This window comes from Bactrocera oleae, chromosome 5, assembly GCF_042242935.1.
Source record: "Bactrocera oleae isolate idBacOlea1 chromosome 5, idBacOlea1, whole genome shotgun sequence".
Lineage (NCBI taxonomy): Eukaryota > Metazoa > Arthropoda > Insecta > Diptera > Tephritidae > Bactrocera > Bactrocera oleae.
The window spans coordinates 45,790,885-45,809,106 of record NC_091539.1 but is presented as its reverse complement, the minus strand read 5'-3'; the positions used below and the strand labels follow the sequence as shown (position 1 = coordinate 45,809,106).

Below are 18,222 nucleotides of genomic sequence, written 5' to 3'. Positions count from 1 at the left end.
TTGTCGACATTAAAATTTCCATCATCATGGTGAATTAATTTTTTTGGTTGAATAACGACTAATTTTACAATTTTACTTTTCTCAACAGCTTACAGAAACTGGATGAATTCAATGGGCGTGGCACCACATGTTAACTGGTTGTATTCGGATCTTGCTGACGGTTTGGTCATCTTCCAGCTTTTCGATATCATCAAGCCAGGTATTGTAAATTGGCAGCGTGTGCACAAACGCTTCTCGCCCCTACGCAAATTCATGGAAAAATTGGAAAATTGCAATTATGCTGTGGATTTGGGCAAGCAGCTGAAATTTTCGCTTGTCGGTATTGCTGGCCAAGATTTGAACGATGGAAATGCTACACTAACTTTGGGTATGTAAAATCTGAAGCTGCTGAAAAATAAAAAACAATTATAAATTATTAAAATTAAATCTTCTATATATCTACAGCGCTGATTTGGCAACTGATGCGTGCCTATACTTTGTCCATTTTATCGCGTTTGGCCAACACCGGCAATCCCATAATCGAGAAGGAGATCGTGCAGTGGGTCAACAGCAAACTGTCTGCCGCCGGCAAAACATCTAGCTTGAAGAACTTCAACGATTCCGCCATTGCCGATGGTAAAATTGTAATCGATTTGATTGATTCCATCAAAGAGGGTAGCATAAACTACGATTTGGTGCGAACTGGCGGTACCGAAGAGGTTTGTGAGAATGCAAATGTAAATTTTTATATTTCTCATTACAATTTATATTTCTCATTTGCTTTTAGGATAATTTGGCCAATGCTAAATATGCTATTTCTATGGCGCGTAAGATTGGTGCACGCGTTTACGCTCTGCCCGAAGATATAACGGAAGTGAAACCCAAAATGGTGATGACCGTCTTCGCCTGCATGATGGCGTTGGACTACATACCCAATATGGATAGTGTGCCAAATCAGAATCAAGAACCAATCGCCATTGTGAATGATGTTACCATCAACAACACAAACAGCCACAACAACACAAACAGTAACAACATTAATAATACAAACAGTAACTAATGATCAATTAATGGCGGCCACAATTTCTATATACAAACATATATTATATAAGCAACAAAATTGTAAACAAATAAATATATATATGTATATATATATATATACAATTTTATATAAAGTAAGCATCGATAAGCACTAACCAATAATCCGTTCCCACGACAGTCGGGTCTACGTAACCGGAACGGACCCGGATTTATTCCGGCCAAGGACTGTCAACTCGGCAGAATTCTGTCGCTACAACAACAACAACTAACCAATAATGCTGAAAGGAAAAGATGCATTAAGAAAATTATTAAGTAAATGCAACTATCATTCAGCAATAATAACAATAATATAGAACGGCTGGAATTATAAATACATGAAAAAATGTATGGCATTAAGCAATATACATTCTTACCTAAATACAAAACTAAAATTATTAATTTCGTCTTGTAACACAAAACTTAAATAACTTACATACTATATACACTATGTATTGTAATTTATTAATTTATTTAACATTGACAAAAATGCAAACAAATCTTTTTTTAGAAAGTGCGCAAATGGGCATTGTTTGCAACATGTCGCTATCAGCCGATTTGCCCTATGCGAAGTATGATTATGAAGAGGAAAGACATTATTATTGTAATATGATATAATGATAACCTTATTTTATAAATAAAGGTTTATTTTTACATATTTCGAAATTTTTCATTAAAAGGCTATAACAAACGTAAGTGGAAAATTATTTTGGAAAACGATTAAAATCTTAACTAATTTTTAATTATTATAACGATTTCGGATTTCTCTGCAATTTATGCACAAATTTCGCCAATTCTCTATATGTATGTCTGTAAGTCAACACCAAGAGACGAGATATCTTCACGAAATTTGATCAAGATCAAGTTCTTGTATGGAATCTTTTGTTGTTGTAAAGGGTATTATAATATCGGTGCAACCGAAGTTAACGTTGTTTCTTGTTTCGTAAATTGATTTGACACCAATATACCGTTAGCAGATTGAACTTATCCCAGATTTTTTTCAACGGTAGTTTTATGTCGCTAACCAGAGAGATGTTATACACTAGTTGTAGGTATATAAGCTTTCTCTATCAACACAAAGCTATAATAATAATGGTGTGCAAAACACTTGAAATGATTTCAGAGTTTAAGATATTTTTATATAAAACTTCCGATATTAAGAAAAATGTATATGTAAGGATATTTTGCATGCATGTGCAATTTAACGCATTCACATTATATTGTTATTTTCTGTCAACCCTGTCAACCGGGTTTAATTTTTCAACCAATTGCATTTGACATTTAATGAACAGTTAGTTTTGGCGGCGTGCGGTTTTATTCGTTTAATTTATGAATAATAATTTTCGCACAATAAATAAACTAAAGTATATCGTTAGTAAATCAAAAATCTATTTAAGTGTTACTGTGATATGTGTTTATAGTGTCTATAGTGATACGTGCATTTAGTGTAGAAAGTGTTGTGTTATTCCGTTCTACAAGTAAATAGTTTTTGTGCTGCAATGAAAAAATGATTTTGCCAAATACGCAAAAAAAAGCAAAAAATGCTGTGTCCTTTTACAGAAAAAGTGTTGTAATATTACAAGTTTAAATATATTTATAATCGTTTGCACAAGCCCACACATACATATGTATGTATAAATGCAGTTACACTTTGAATGCGGAAGGAAGTTTGGAAAATTATTCCGCTATTGTTTCATTTTGATTTACCACCTTGATGAATATCTTCTCTTTCAAATGTGGTGTACTAATTGTGGTAGTTCTATTTTCCAATTGTGCCGCTTCAATTGGTGTAACATTTTCTATAGTGCCATTGGTACCCTTCTCAAAAGAATACGAAATTGTTCGTTTGTAAATACGCTGCTGAGCTTTTTGCACTTTGTGCTCGTTGCCTTTCGCCGGACGCTGTCTATTATTGCTGCCGTTGCTCGTTTTCGCAGGCACATAACATTTGGTGGATGTGCCGTCACCATCGACGCACTGATAGCAAATCTTTCCACGTTTCACCAATTGTATGCAAGTGCTACTATCTTTTGGCGGTTTCTCGTTGTTGCGTTTGCCCACAAAATCTTTATTGTCAACTTTTTTTACAAATGTATCTGCTTCCGCTAGTGTTGCTTCTTCGGAAGACGTTTGTTCTTGGCTTTGCGATGAGGGTTCTTCAGCATCGCGTTGTTTTTTGTAGCTCGTTTCTTTTTGGAAAGCATACCGCTGAGGTTCACTTTCACGAGAAAAAGAGCATGTTTCAGATTTTTCGCCGGTACGCGCATTCTCGCAAATCAAACAATTTTGTTTGTGTTTTTTGATGTGCCGGCATTTTTCTTTTGTCTTCCGTTGTGTACGAGTTTTAGTTTCCCCTGTCGAAAGTTCCGTTTCCGCTGAAGAAGTATGTTCCGTTTCCAATTGTTCCCCTTCTTCACTTTCCTCCACATCAAGTGCTTCTTCTTCATTCTTCTCATTTGAATCGCTATCTTCTGCTAGTTTATCACCAAAGTACTCGCGTACGAAATCTTCATAAGCCTGGTCATAATTGAATTCAGCGCTAGATGGTGCATTTAATTGATCTTCCGCAGTGTATATATTATCGGTTGATGCATCGGAACGTTTGTGTATTGACCTCGGTGTTGAATAAATAGTTTTTTCCGGTGTTGCTGCATTTTCATCTGACCGGCGTTGTGCTATGGCGTTATATTTAAACGGTGCTGTGTATGTGGAATGTTCCAAATGGCGTAAAAGTTCGCCAGGTGCAAATGATTCCCATATATTTTGTTGCGTTTGTGGTTGCAATGCTTGGCCAGCACATAAAGGCAGCGCTAATGTGGAAAATCGTAGAATCATCAACAAAGGTAAGTGAAACTGTAATATCAAAATCATATATTATTTTGTTAAACTTAGTGAATCAGTAAATACCTACCATTGCTATCTGTTATCCAAAAGTGAATGCAGAAATTTTATCAACACTTTCTGCTTTTATAATGGCAGTATTGTGCATACAATTCCAAAGATTTCGTTGGCGGCGTCTATAGTTGCACTACCGGCTATTTTTGTCGTCATTTTATTTATTGCCTTCAAACCGCAGGCTGTTACACTTCACTTCACACCAAACTCAGGAAATCAATTTGAGACAGGCAGTTGTGCCTGCAAATGCAAAAGACGAAAAGTAATGGTGACAAAATTTTGCATTTCCGAAAGCAATTTTATAAAACGAAAAAGTATTTGTATGTAGATAGGCACGTATACCGCACTTGCCACAAACATGCCTGGAATAGGCCCTTTCGATTATAGGAAATATAGTTAGCTTAATAAAAGCTATTAGTACATAATTAATTCAACTGAAATTATTTTGCTATTTCTCCGACAATCAGTATTTCGTAGCAACATTCTCCAAACCAAAGCCGCTACCACAACAGAAACAAAAATGTTCAAATTTTAACTCAAATACTTTTATTCGCTTAAATATGGTATATTAAAATTTTTATTTAGTCTAAAGTTTTAGTTACAAACATTTACAACACATGATACTAGTTTTGGAAAATTAGTTTGTACAGCAAACTATAATAACATTTAACACTTAAGTATTATGCTTATATATGATATATTCATATAATTTGATAAAAACCTTCACGTGCAATGTTTAATGCAATTATTTTTCGAAAAGAAACCAAAATCGCACTTTTTTTAGGAATGTAAATTGAATAAATTGAAATTAATTCAAAATTTCAAATTTTTACATTTCAATATCTTAGGCATAAATTTACTACAACATTAAAGCAGTCATAAAATCATAATCAGGCATGCACTTTTAAAATGTGTTTAGTATTATTTGTGTGTATGTATCTACCAATAGTGTATTTACAAACGCATAATTACCAAACCAATTACAAAATAAAACATTCACTCAAAATTGCACTCAAATTCCTTATGTCAGTATATGCATCGTATCGTAGTGATCCCGTGATGACCACCTGTACTATGTACGACTAGGCTGGGCGCCACGTCCCATTTGTGAGGTTTCAATTCCGGCAGTTTTGGAGTTTTTCTGTTGACGTTGTTGACGCATCTGTCGGCGATTTTCACGTATCAGTTGCTTAGTTTGCTCCGTGTCTAGTTCATCCCAGCCACCATCGACTGAATCGTCTACCCAGTCCTCAAGATCAGCCTAAAAATTTGAAAAAACAATTTACATAGAATTTCGAACAAAGTTGTTGTTTATAATTATTACATTCATTGTTATTGGCACGTCGGTTTTAGCTTCTAATCTGGAAAAATTCGCTTTATCAGTGTTATCGCCACCGAGGTAGTATTTTGGTTGAGGTTTTATGACGGGCGTTAATTCCTATAAAACAATTAAATTTTTGTATATAGAAAAATTATTTTATGTCTATATGCATTAATGTATTAATTACTGTGAAGAAATCTGGTTCTTGCTCTGCTGCTGGTGGCGTTGGCGGTTTAGCTAGCCTTTGTCGATACTGTTCAATGTGCTCTGTGACCGTACGCGGACTATCATCCCAAGTATTCCAGTCTCTTTCCACCTGCATGTAAAATTGTGTATATATTTTTAACCGTCAACTCAAATTGTATAGATATATGTATATATATTTACGTGTTGTGTTTGTGATAACCGTGTAGAATTCGGCGACTGCGCTCCCACCGGTAATGTCGCTTGTCCCCCATCAACAACTATTTTTATTTCCATTGGCTCTGAAAAACTGGGTTTGCGTCGCCGCCCAAATGAGAAACAGCACATCATTCGCCTTAATAACTTTATAATGCTTAATAGCACTGTTTTTACTTGTTGTATCACCATTTTAACAATTCCTTTGTGAGAAAATTAGTAAAATTCTTATAATTATTCCAAAATTGCAAAACTTTAGCAGCTGTGCTGGCGACTGACCCAGTTGACAGCTTAATGAAAACATTGTGCAGGGTTGCAAACAGTATCTAGTACGAAAACAAGTGAACCCAGTCAACGAAAAAGACGTTAAGGGATATAACGTAACGTATTGCTATGGTAATATAGACAAGGCAGGCAAAAATGCAATTTTGCCAAATTATTGGAAATAAAGTGTATAAAATGATTTTATTATTTAATTCTAAAGTGTAGTGTAATCTGTGTTATTTATAAATAAAGTACCTCTTAAAAAACATTTTTTCTGAATTACAAGTGGATATATCTCTTTAACGCATAGTTCATAAAACTCTCATTGGTAAAAGTCTATTATTTGAGATATACTTAAACTTTCCTATTTTTTCTGTGTATTTGTCCGATATTTCTCTACTCAAATATAACGTTATGGTTTTAGAAATATTTTTATTCATCGCCACAACAACAAAATTTGAATGCTCGATTATTATTCGATATTTCGCGAACTAAAATCTGAAATGATTGGTATTTCCTCGTAACAGTAGTCGGTTTTTTCGAGTCGGACAACGTCAAATGTTCTTTTGTATAGAAAAAACTTCTCAAATAATCCACTAGCCTGGCCGTTCGATGTCGTCTTCAAGCTTGTTAGGATGTCTTCTTATTCGAATAATATTATATATGATAAAAATTCATAAAAATTCGAACTTCAACTATAGTGTGCTGAATGTTGTCTTCGTTTATACATGAAACAAGAGGCAGTACACCATCTTGTTGGAAATAGTGCCATCACTATCATCATCCGCTTCGATTTCCTCAAATGCCGTGTGATGCAAGTCCGTCATCAACGTGTTATAACTCTCGCTATTGATGGTAACGGCATTTTCTGCCTCATTTCGAAAGAAATAAAATCCTATGTTGCCGCCATACCACAATCTGTACTAAACGGTAAATTTTTGGGGATGCAATTATGTTTCCTGAACCCCACGAGGATTTGACTCACCCCAATAGCGACAATTTTGTTTGTTGGAGAAAGTGAATGCGCGTAATAATTTTGGAAAATTTTCAAGCGCTGTATAAAAGTGAAACCTGACATTACGAAATAGCTAACCCCCCTGAACACACTGACAAAAGTTTAGACAAAAACGTAAACAAATCTGACCGTCACGAGCTGTCAAAATCACCTATTTGGTAGACGCTGTATTTGAATTTTATTTTATTTTATTTTTTATAAATGATTTCAGTAATACTTACTAAAAATTTCAAAAAGAATGAAAACTATATACTTTTAGCTTATTAAGTATATAAATATAGTATATATGTATATATTATATATTTGTTTTTTTAATTTGGGTGTTAACATTTACATTATGTATTTACAATATATCATTCGGAATTTTTAAATTAAAATTTACAGAATTAATATTTCTTTTTATGTAAGCACTGGCAAATATTTATTTTTAATTGAAAAATAAGAATATGTTATTCCGTTACTGCTTAATAAGTGTGTTCTACTTGATCATAACTAACAGTTTGTTCTAAGCAAGTGTTTAAGTACCGTTTCACATGTTTTTAAGATTTAATTAAACAATTTGAAAGCACAAATGTTAAATTTTGTACTACAAAAATATTTAAGTATTTGCTAAATTCTGAAAATATCTTTTGTTACTTATTTGAAGAAAAGATAATAATAATTAAGAAAAAATAAACATTGTAAAAAAATTATTTAAACAAAGGACAAAAAAATGTTATAATGAAAGTATATATTGAAGGCAGAAATCATTACTTAAGCACTAAAAGCACAAAAGGAAAATATTTGTTTTAACAACAGAAAACTTAATAAACTATACTAAATTTTAATAATGCCTATTTACATACACTAGATTTCATAATTAACTAAATAAGTATATCGAAAGTCGCTTAAGAAGTCATACATAAACGTATAACCATGAAAAAATATTAGTAAAATGAAATTAGTTTTGCTTAGTTATTAATTTTGCACACACTTGTGTATGTAAGTAATACTTCCGATTTTTTTTATTCCTTTCTCATTTTTTTCTTCAAACTATTTTGCCGTTTCAAATTCAATTCAATACGATAAAGTTTCACGGTATTTTTTTTTTTTTTGTTTTAACTTTGATCTCTTTTTTATGTGTCATTGGGCTCTATGGTTTGATGTGTTCGCTAGAAAATTGTATAAAAAAGAGTACAGTTACAGTGTAACACCGTTAAACGCACGTGTCGTATCTCTAGCCTTACGATCTATAAGCATAATTTGAACTATCACATTGGAAATCGCACATTTCTCGTATGCACACGGCGCTGTACATACATACATACATCATTTATCATTTATTTATGAGTAGTCTGCTGTGTTTTTGTTCTAATTGATAATTAAACACTAACTCACATACATACAGTTATGTAAGTATTTAACTAATAAACCATACGTTGCTACACAAAGTATATATTATATAAAGAAATTTCTCTCACTGCATAAGTACAATACATATATTTCAACAATATACATAAATACATACATACATACATATGTATGTAAATAATCTTATATATATAAAAGTATATATATATATAGCTAACTACATAAATGTATAAGTATATGTGTGTGTATATATATCATAGTGTAGTAGTATATATATACGATTCTACTATTTTCGTACAAAAATATCCCTTTCTCACGAAATTAAGTACGGGTTAGTGTTTGATATTAGTCTCGGGTCCGATTGTGGCATTGATGCCCCCGTTAGATTTTTTCTCTTTCAAATATGTTATCAAATACTCGATCGCCCAGGCGAATACACAAAGGAATATGCAAACGGTTTGTGCGTGTATGCAGATGGGATAACTGGTGGTGACGTCACGAATCAGACCTGTCGAAAGAAGAAAAACAAATAACTTTATAAAATAAACCTGTTTCCAAGAAAGCAATTATGAATGCAAAGCAAACTCACCGATCAGCGGCCCCAGACAGATAACAAATACAGCTTTACCAACCAAATGCCAACCGAAGGCAGAGGGTAATTTCTCCAGCGAGCAATATTCGGAAACGGTGAGTGTGAAGTTCGCCAATGCAGAGCCACGGAAGAAACCGCAAATCGATAACCAAACCATTAGTGAAGTCCATTCGGTTTGCTCAGCCATGACTGAAAGGAAGTGAAAGCAAATAAGATTACAAATTAAAATAAAGCAGATGAAAATTTAAAAAAAAAAATACAATGCGTTAGTGTAGTTTCACTGCACAGGATATCCAAAATTCAGTAAACAAATTCCTTTTTGCGGTTCCGTTAATTGATTCTGAGTAGATTTGAAAATAACAGCTGATTTGCTAATGTCGAATTAGTGGAGTTTACTGTGAAAATTTATAGTAAGATAAATAATTAATATTACCCCTGACGAATTCCAAAACAATTACGATTATGTTTGGTTACAATTCATTTTAGACAGACCGAAAAGTCATTTTGGCTGGATAAAATCGAAATAAAGAATATGGTAGAGCGCACTTACACTGTTGTTGCAGCAGCAGAAAACCTCCCTGAAATAATTTGGAGGAATGCTGCCGAGTTCACAGTCAGACGGACAAAATTCATTGGGAACTTACTCTAGAGCAGCTTGATTGACAACAGTACAGAGAAAAATTATGTGCAAAAGATAATCGATTATCTCTACGGGGACCCTGGAAATCATTCAAAGCGATGCATGCTCTATATTACCAACTAACGAATCTTCAAAATTTTTATAGTTATACTTTCCGTCTTTCGACAACCCGTATATATACGATTCTACTATGATTGACCTCCAAGAAATTGCTACTAACGAGACAAACTTTCATCAAGTAACGTTTTCCCTAAACAACTCTTCAAGCTTCTTAGCAAAAGGTTATACTTACTTGAACGCGTGATGCCCACAAAGATGATAGATACTAAAAACACCGTGCGCTTTTTGATGGTTGTACGATCGAAGATAGGCGGGAGTATTATACGTGCTGCAATATCTGTGATGGCTGTTATCGATAAACAGAATGCTACATCGGTCTTATTGTAGCCCAAATTGGCAAAAAAGAATGGCGTGACCATTTTGAAATTCATCTCTCCCACATAGAAGATCGACAGACCGAAAAGTATATTTAAAAATTTCTTATCACGTAATAAGTCCACATCCATGAGATCTGCGAAACGACACCAGAAACCTGGTTTCTTCTCCGCTTCCTTAGCTGCTAGTTCTTCATTCTTCTCAGTCTCTGTTGGGCGCATTTTTATAAAAGAGTCACGATGTGCATTCGCCATGCCACTCGCTGCTGTGTTGACACGCTTCAGCTCACGATCATTACGTTCGAACTCTTCATCGCCGACATTCATATGCACTTGCAGTATGGAACCGGTGAAGTCCATATAGGAGAGATTTGACGTGACCGAGTGCTTGCGGTTGCGCAATGTCACATTAACATCGCCATGTGACTGACTGTTATTCATCGCCGATTGTACGCCAGCTAGTGACATGATGCGCGGGAAAGTGGGACGCTTCGGCATACCCACACGTGTGCCGTTCATCGTATTCATTGCCATTTCCGAGTAATTCTTACGCATATATTGCTGTTTGGGAAAGAGTAGAGTATTCAATTCGGGCAGCGCATCTTCTTCTGCGGCATCCTCTTGTATGACCTTCACGTCCGGTGTTGGCGGTGACACTGGCACTGTCATTAATTCCTCATCAATCACCTCATCGATCATATGCCATTTGGCGGGTTGTAAGAGCACAGCACCAACTGTCGAATTTAACGCGATGCCGGCCAACATTAGCACAGCGCCACGGAAACCAAAAGCTTCGAGTAATATGCGTACCAATTGTGGCATGATCAGCATACCTAACGCAGTGCCGGCCATAGAGAGACCCACGGCTTGACCACGTTTATACTTGAAATAGTGATTGAGAGCGACAAAGGCGGCCGATGTAGATAGACCGACACCAATACCATTAATTACACTGTACGTACTGAGTATGTGCGCCATGCTGGCTGCCGGTGAGGTGGCCGCCAAGCCGATGCCACAGAGCAGTGAACCGGCAATAGCTACTTTGCGGTAGGAGAACTCCTTCAGCAGTGGACCGACGAAGAGACCTGAGAAATTCATGCACACATCGAGTGTGCTCATTATAATGGCAGCGCCGGTGGTGCCGACATCGAGATCGCGTAGTAAATCGCCGAAGAGCAGACCAAAAGAGGGCTCTATCGAGCGGGTGGCCAACTGGAAAGAGACAATTAAATGGATATGATTAGAGTTTATGCAGTTTAAGATTTTTTTTTTTAAATGGTTGTATGTATAGGTGCACGTGGCGTAGAGTGATAATGATATGAACAATCGTTACTTGCCTTCGTATGGATTGTAGAAGTACAAATATTTAGTTCATTTGCGTAAACAAATTATTTTTTTAATACCAAAGTAAATTGTTAACTAATTAAAATTATAAATATTTGACATTCGTATTAGCGTATATCAATCTCTCGATCGATCATTACTACTGCACTTCGAAATTATGTTATACATATGTATGTGTATAGGTATTAATATATTTCACAAAATGTTAGATTATTTTAATTTATAATTAATTACTCATAAATTGATCGATGAGCGTTTTAAGATGATGAAGATTTTGTTGCTATTTATGATTGATATTTAGTTAAAAATATTAATGTAGGTCTAAACATGAATTTCGCCGATCAACATTTTGTTTTCATTCGTAGAAAACTGATAAAATAAGTAGAACCATTCCAATAGTGTCGATATATAGGCAAGTGTTTTTCAGCTCGTGTTAATGAAAACACATAGCTGATTCGAACAGTCGTTAGTGTATAGGAATTTTCGAAAATTGGTTGCCTAATTATTTTTTGAAAACTTTATAATAATTGCAAATTGTATGCAATTAGTTGCAATTTTTTGGAGTCGGAAATTTGAAGAGTTTTGGGGGAATTTGATAGAGGTAGGCCATTAGGTGGCCAGTTCACGAAAGTACCGTCGCTGGTGTTCCTACTTATCTCAGATATTGTCGATATTGATAGGGTCCCACAAGTTTCACGCCTCCTTCACACAGTTATTGGCTCATATACAAACCCATAGTCTAAATCGCGATAGAGGTATATCTAAATATATTACCAAGAACATTCTGCCAAAGATAATATAAAATAAAAGACCGCTCACCCTGTAAGATGCATAAAAACTTTATAAAATGTTCGAAAAAAATTTGGATATAGCAGTATTTTGAAGATATCAATAAAACATATGTAATGTTGCAGATGTGCAGACAAAAATTTTGTGTGGCCAATTATTTGCATAAATTGCGCGCAAAAAGTGACAGTAGAACGTGATGCTGTTGGCAAGTGTTGCCAGAAATTCATGCAGAACGTGAAACTTTGATAAATTTGCAACACTGCTGTCGTGATTGCCATCTCGAACGCACCCGATATCTTCATTAAAGTTGGCATATATTATTTTCCAAGACAACGATATAAACTCCGAAATAGTGTTCGGATTGGACTACTATAGCATATAGCTGTCATACTAACTGACCCATCAAATTTCAAGTTAAAGATCTTTTTATATCCTTTCAAGCTATTAGAGATGCGCCTGTGAGGGGTCAAATAAAAGCATTCGAGAGTGTAAGAGTCGAAAAAAAATTTTGAAGTACACTGATGTGTTTACGTATGTAGGTATCGATATACTCTATTTAGTATTTGTTATTGCTTTACATTTGCTAAACACGATAAATAATAACAACCTTGTTGTTGTAATTGCGCATGCAACGATCGCATGATTAGGATATTTGAAAGTAATTTAGCGGGTCGTTTACGATGCGTGTTAGCGCGTTTATTATTATACGGTGGGAGGTTGAATCCGTTGTATCCCACCATCTGCCTGTCTGTCCGTCCATCCGTTCGTCTACGTGTGTTCATTTACTTATACCCTGTTTGCGGTGTTTGCGCTTCACAAATAAATGCCATGCAACAAATGTTAATCGTTTCAATACTAAATTAATTTCTTCTAATTGAAACACATTTATATATGTACATATACAAGTATATATACATTTCTATGTATGTTTAATGAAAAACTTAATGCAAATACATAGATCTAAGGCATATTTACTCCGCTTATTGTGCGCGCAAATAACACTTTAGGCAAAAATCATTTACCGAGCGTGTTTTGTGCCACATTTTCTACACTTAAATAAATACCGCTTTATTATTGTTATTATTAGTGGTTTGGATTATTTTCATGATTTCAATTTTGATCGTGCGAGTCGTGCGTTTGTCGTTTGCCATAATTTTTGCATTTAAGCGCGAAAAATCGCTGTTGGCTGCGATTTGCGCGCAAACACGACACAATAAAGCTATAAATATATCCGTCTGCTGTTGCCAGTGGCCACTTAATATTGATAAATTTCGTTAGCCAACATTTGTAGCAGTTGAAAAATCACTAACAACTACAAATCAATCAAAACAGCAGGCATATAATCGCATTTTATGACTATATTTGCACTGATTGATGTATGTAATTGACAAATAAACGGTTTATCATATTACATAATATACCTAACGGTGTATGTATATATAGACATGTGCACACTTCACTCAATTACACAGCTTAAAATCATTTATCGACTTTTATATTGAACAGAAGCACTCGTACACTTTCATACATAATTACTTTAGTCATTAAACAATATAAATACAACAACAAAAAGATCGGCACAACAATAAAAAATAGCGGTAATTGCTGCAATAATATTAAACATTAGCTGTTCACCTTGTTCACGTGTAGTTTTGAGTTTTCAATTACTCCAATGGTAATTGAATTATTGTTGACGAGTAATTGTATTGGATACGCACAGTCTGCTCAGTTTCGTAAACCATTTGGCAATTTTCACTTTTCGCACAGCAACTGTGTAAACTTTCCCCATATACATATATACATATATGTGTGTATGTATATATTTATTGTCGTTTATTAAGCAATTAATGGAGTTAATGAGATTTTCCGGCGATTTGCTAAATCGTTTCTTATCGCAAACAAATTGCGTGCGAGAAAGAAGGTAAGCATAATTTTTATTATTATGACAGTTTAACATAAACATATGTAATGTTAGGTATGTATGTATATGTATGCATGAATTTATGAGCTAATTGGTGTCAAATTTGTTTATTTGCCTGGTATTTTGTTGCGGATTGATAAAGTGTATGGAGTGTATGGTAACAATGAATAATAAGCTAAACCATTGAGGCAAATGTACGTAAAAATTTGACAGAAATAAATATATTCTTTATTTTTTCTTACACCCTGTGTCGCAGTTTTTGTTTAAGGGGTATAATCCACTTGCAATTCAGAATAATTACATTTTACCGAGAATAATTTTTGAATTTTTTTTAATTTTATAAATAATTTAATTTTATAAATAAGTTATAATAATGTACATTTATAGAATTTAGTGTACTTTCAAAATCGGTGATTCATTTAAAAAAAATTTGGATTCTTTTGATCCTTCTTGGAGAAAGGACCTTCGAAAAAAGCTATCTAGCGGTCATTAATATTTTTCTGCTTATAATTATCTCAAATCCAAAACCCCAAAAGAGTTATTATGACTTTGTATGAATTCAGCTAATGATCGGGAGACTAGTCAAAATTTAAATTTTTATCAAAATTCGTTTTTTGTGAAAAATTGGGTATTCTTTCGCTCATTACCTTAGAAATACATCGAAAAAGATCGTGTAAAATTTTCAAGTCGATCGGTCCAGCTATCTCGGAGAGATTTTGCTCACCGCCTTTGAAAACAGCGTTTCAAGAAAAACGCATTTACCATATAGTTTGGGAGCCGATTACACTATGTTAAAAAATTCTTACAAATACGCTCATATCTCAAATTTTTTGATATACATGTATATAAAAGAATCGTTTTATTGGAAAGTCACAAGCAAAACAAAAGCTGCTTGCGTTTGGATGAAAGTTAAGATGTCACAAATTTTCAAGTATATTTCGAGATATACTCGTAAATCATTTCTGATTATTATGTTATTATTAATGGACTTACATCTCTCTGGAATACGAATGGTTATTTTTTGAGAGGTGAATCAAATTAAATATAACAGAAAAACATTAAAGAAATTGCCAATATTCCGGCTTTTTTGTTCGCAAGTTGCTCTATATAAAATAAGTATTTTAAATTTTTTCAAACAAAGCTGGTCTGTTCGCATCAATAAAATACCGAATTCTTGTTTCCAGCTGATTAAACAGCATATATCATTGACTTCACATCATTAATTAGAGTTTAGCGGAGACCAATCACATAACACATATGAACAATTGTCAGGGGTATTCCCCGACATAAATCCACCGATCGTACAATACACAATACACAAAAAAACAGTTGGACATTGTATGGATGTAGCTCAAGATAATTTCTCAAAATTTTCTACTTAGTAAAGTGAAAAGACTTAGTTGTTGAAACAGGCGTCAAAATAAATAAATTGAGTTTGTGAAGGATGAATGTACGAAGTGGTCTAAGGGCTTCCCGCTCAGGACACGAGCTTAAACAATTTTTATTATCTATATTGTTATTATGATGTAAGCCTTTACATTGAAATTTATGAAAGTAATATAATATAAGTGCTACATTTGACAGCTAGTTTGACAGCTATCCCTCTAGGAAATTGTATACTTAATAAAAACTCCCTTCAAAATTTTGTTTTTACTAGTTATAAGTTGCGATTGGATGAAGAATGTACCATCATTGTCATCGAAAAAAAAGCAGACACCATTTTATAGCTGCTTATATAGATGTGTTGAGTATAAAAACCGCATTCCAAACTTGAAATCTTATTATTTACTATTACTTGCAAAACCCAAAAGTATTATCTAGTTGCCTACAAGCGAGTCATAAACATTTTGTACACGTAAGGGCATTGTAAAGATTTCAATTATCAGTATTGATTTGAATTTAATTGCTGCTGCAAAATTTATTGTAAAACGGTCGTAAGCAGACAGTCAATCCACTTACAGTGGTGGTCAGCACAAAATACCACTTAAAATTTAAAAACAGATTATACAATATTTCTTTGTAAGTATATGAGGGGACAGCATTTAATTAAATTCCACTTGTGAATTTAAAAAAATCGGCTTTTTTGCATATATATTTGGGAATATTCGCTGAGGGTTTAACCGGCAAATAGTTTACTGGTCTTTCGAACATTACCTATATTTATCCATAATAGTAATAATTATTGTTCGGTTTTTGGATGTGATATAATTTTAAGCAGAAAAATCTTTCCACCGCCAGAAATCCTTTTACTGAGGTTCTCCTGGAGATTGGCTCCTGGAGATCGGCTACAGGTTCAAGGGAACCCAACAATTTTCAGAATGAATTGCCAATTATTAAAGTACATTAAATTCTGTAATTGCCAAATATTCTTATTTATTTGTGAAATAAAATGTCTGTTCGCAAAAAATCACAAAAATGGAGTTTTTTCCTGACTTGTAAGTGGTTATAACTCTTTTGTTAATATATTTATTAATTTTTTTTTCTGCTAGCACAAAATACTTAAAGTATAACGCCAAAAGATCAACCAATTAAACTTATTTGTCAAACTAAGCACAAAGCAGGTTCACCGAAATGTTTTATGTGGATTATTTGTTTAGCCACAACCGTACCTCTCTATCCATTAATTTATATGATAGATAATTGACTTTTGGAAAGTATTTCATTGTATGCTGCACATTGTATTTACAAGCTCATTTGATTGCGATCAGCACATACGTAGATACATAAATACAAAACCATTAATCTTAACGAAATAGCAAACCCCATTTGGGTTATAAACGTCACGTCAATAAATGTTATTGGCTTAGTCATGACCGCAGGCGCTAAAATGTGTGTAGCTATAAATTCGCAATTAAACTCTTAGATATTTTTTTACTCTATTTTATTTGGAAACTGGTTTTGAGCCGTTACAGTTTGACTTACATATTCATTTCTTTTTCATTTGGAGTTTAACTTTTATTGGTTGATCTGAAGACCTTTGACTACATTTCTCTACCAATTTAGGGCATAAATGTGGTAGAAAGGGTTTAAATAACGAGTTAAAGTGCCGGTTCATTCTATTGGTATTTCATTAACTCATTAACTTAAAAAATTTAACTTGACGTAAATTAATGACATTTAATGAGCTGGAGTCGTTCTGATTGCAATAAAAAAAGTGTCAGCAAACACACTTCGCAGTCAAGTTGTTAATTTCATTAATTTCGCATTGACTTTCGGCGAAATTTAAGCTTAAAAAAAGTTTTTTATTTCAAATAATTTTTTTTTTTCGAATTAGTGATATATTTGCGAATTCATTTCCTGAGTATTCGCATACATTTCCATTAATTTTTATTATTAAATGCTTCCGGTGAATTTAGTTATGATGTCGTTAAAATGTTCAATACTCGTGTGCTTTGAATATTTAAATCATTTATTTTGAACTAAATTACTTAAGCGGTGTTAAAGCACCTATGTATTCTATCAATCAAATATATATTGTGGGCAACCGCAACTAATTGCAGCCGCTTTGAACGGTTGTTAGCGACCACTGTTACTGGTTATCGTGTGTTAGCAAGCGAGACGAAAGCTAATATATGATATTTAAATTTCAAGTGATATAATGTTGACATAATAAAGTATTTAATTGTACATTTTTATAAAAAACTATGAAATATTTTTTGTACTTTTGTTTAGTATCGAAAGATTTTTAAGTACGTTTCTGCGCACTAATTTTTGCTATAATCACATATTTTATGGCGTTCATACTTTTTTATATATTATTTTACAGCAATGAAAACAGTGGAACATTTCTATGGAAAAAAGTTAAATGACATAGTTGTAGCTAATAAGTAATAATATCTAATAAAAATAACGTTTGGATTAAGATTTTTTCACTACCTCAAAACATGTGTCCGAAAATTCTAAAACCAAGTTTTTGGTTTTTATTTTTATCTTTTACAAAAGAAATTTCTTTCACGAAATTTGGTGTAAATTAACTTTTCATGTCCCAAACACACAGTAATTTTTATACTCTTGCAACATGTCGCTACAGAGTATAATAGTTTTGTTCACCTAACGGTTGTTTGTATCACCTAAAACTAATCGAGTTAGATATAGGGTTATGTATATATAAATGATCAGGATGAAGAGACGAGTTGAAATCTGGGTGACTGTCTGTCCGTCTGCCCGGCCGTTCGTCTGTGCAAGCTGTAACTTGAATAAAA

General features: G+C 33.7%; 4 protein-coding genes across 6 annotated transcripts in view; 1 reads left to right on the top strand and 3 right to left on the bottom strand.

Annotated features, from left to right (window-relative positions):
* The window catches only part of Fim (plastin-2 Fim), a 30,960-nt gene extending 29,246 nt beyond the window's left edge, over positions 1-1,714 (top strand). For both annotated transcript variants that reach the window (XM_014232562.3, XM_014232560.3), the window contains exons 3-5: positions 89-367; positions 445-698; positions 767-1,714. In XM_014232562.3, coding sequence (XP_014088037.1) covers positions 89-367; positions 445-698; positions 767-1,039 — 806 coding nt within the window. In that variant the 3' untranslated portion in view covers positions 1,040-1,714. The remainder of the gene's footprint in view (positions 1-88; positions 368-444; positions 699-766) is intronic.
* Positions 770-4,337, bottom strand: LOC106616080 (uncharacterized protein DDB_G0286299). Its single transcript, XM_070109924.1, has 2 exons — positions 3,968-4,337; positions 770-3,909 (listed from the first exon to the last, which is right to left on the bottom strand). Exons 1-2 carry the CDS (start codon positions 3,968-3,970, stop codon positions 2,734-2,736), a joined length of 1,179 nt encoding a protein of 392 aa, XP_069966025.1. The 5' UTR covers positions 3,971-4,337; the 3' UTR covers positions 770-2,733.
* A 143-nt stretch (positions 4,338-4,480) lies between these two features.
* Positions 4,481-5,984, bottom strand: LOC106616075 (uncharacterized). The gene is made up of 4 exons (XM_014232541.3): positions 5,660-5,984; positions 5,460-5,588; positions 5,276-5,389; positions 4,481-5,212 (listed from the first exon to the last, which is right to left on the bottom strand). The coding sequence occupies exons 1-4, from the start codon at positions 5,861-5,863 to the stop codon at positions 5,024-5,026; spliced, it is 636 nt and encodes a 211-aa protein (XP_014088016.2). The 5' UTR covers positions 5,864-5,984; the 3' UTR covers positions 4,481-5,023.
* A 1,560-nt stretch (positions 5,985-7,544) lies between these two features.
* LOC106616087 (monocarboxylate transporter 7) overlaps positions 7,545-18,222 on the bottom strand; it is a 46,113-nt gene continuing 35,435 nt past the window's right edge. For both annotated transcript variants that reach the window (XM_014232559.3, XM_014232558.3), the window contains exons 3-5: positions 9,825-11,178; positions 8,890-9,081; positions 7,545-8,808 (exon numbers count right to left, since the gene is read on the bottom strand). In XM_014232559.3, the coding sequence (XP_014088034.1) occupies positions 8,633-8,808; positions 8,890-9,081; positions 9,825-11,178 (1,722 nt within the window). In that variant the 3' untranslated portion in view covers positions 7,545-8,632. The remainder of the gene's footprint in view (positions 8,809-8,889; positions 9,082-9,824; positions 11,179-18,222) is intronic.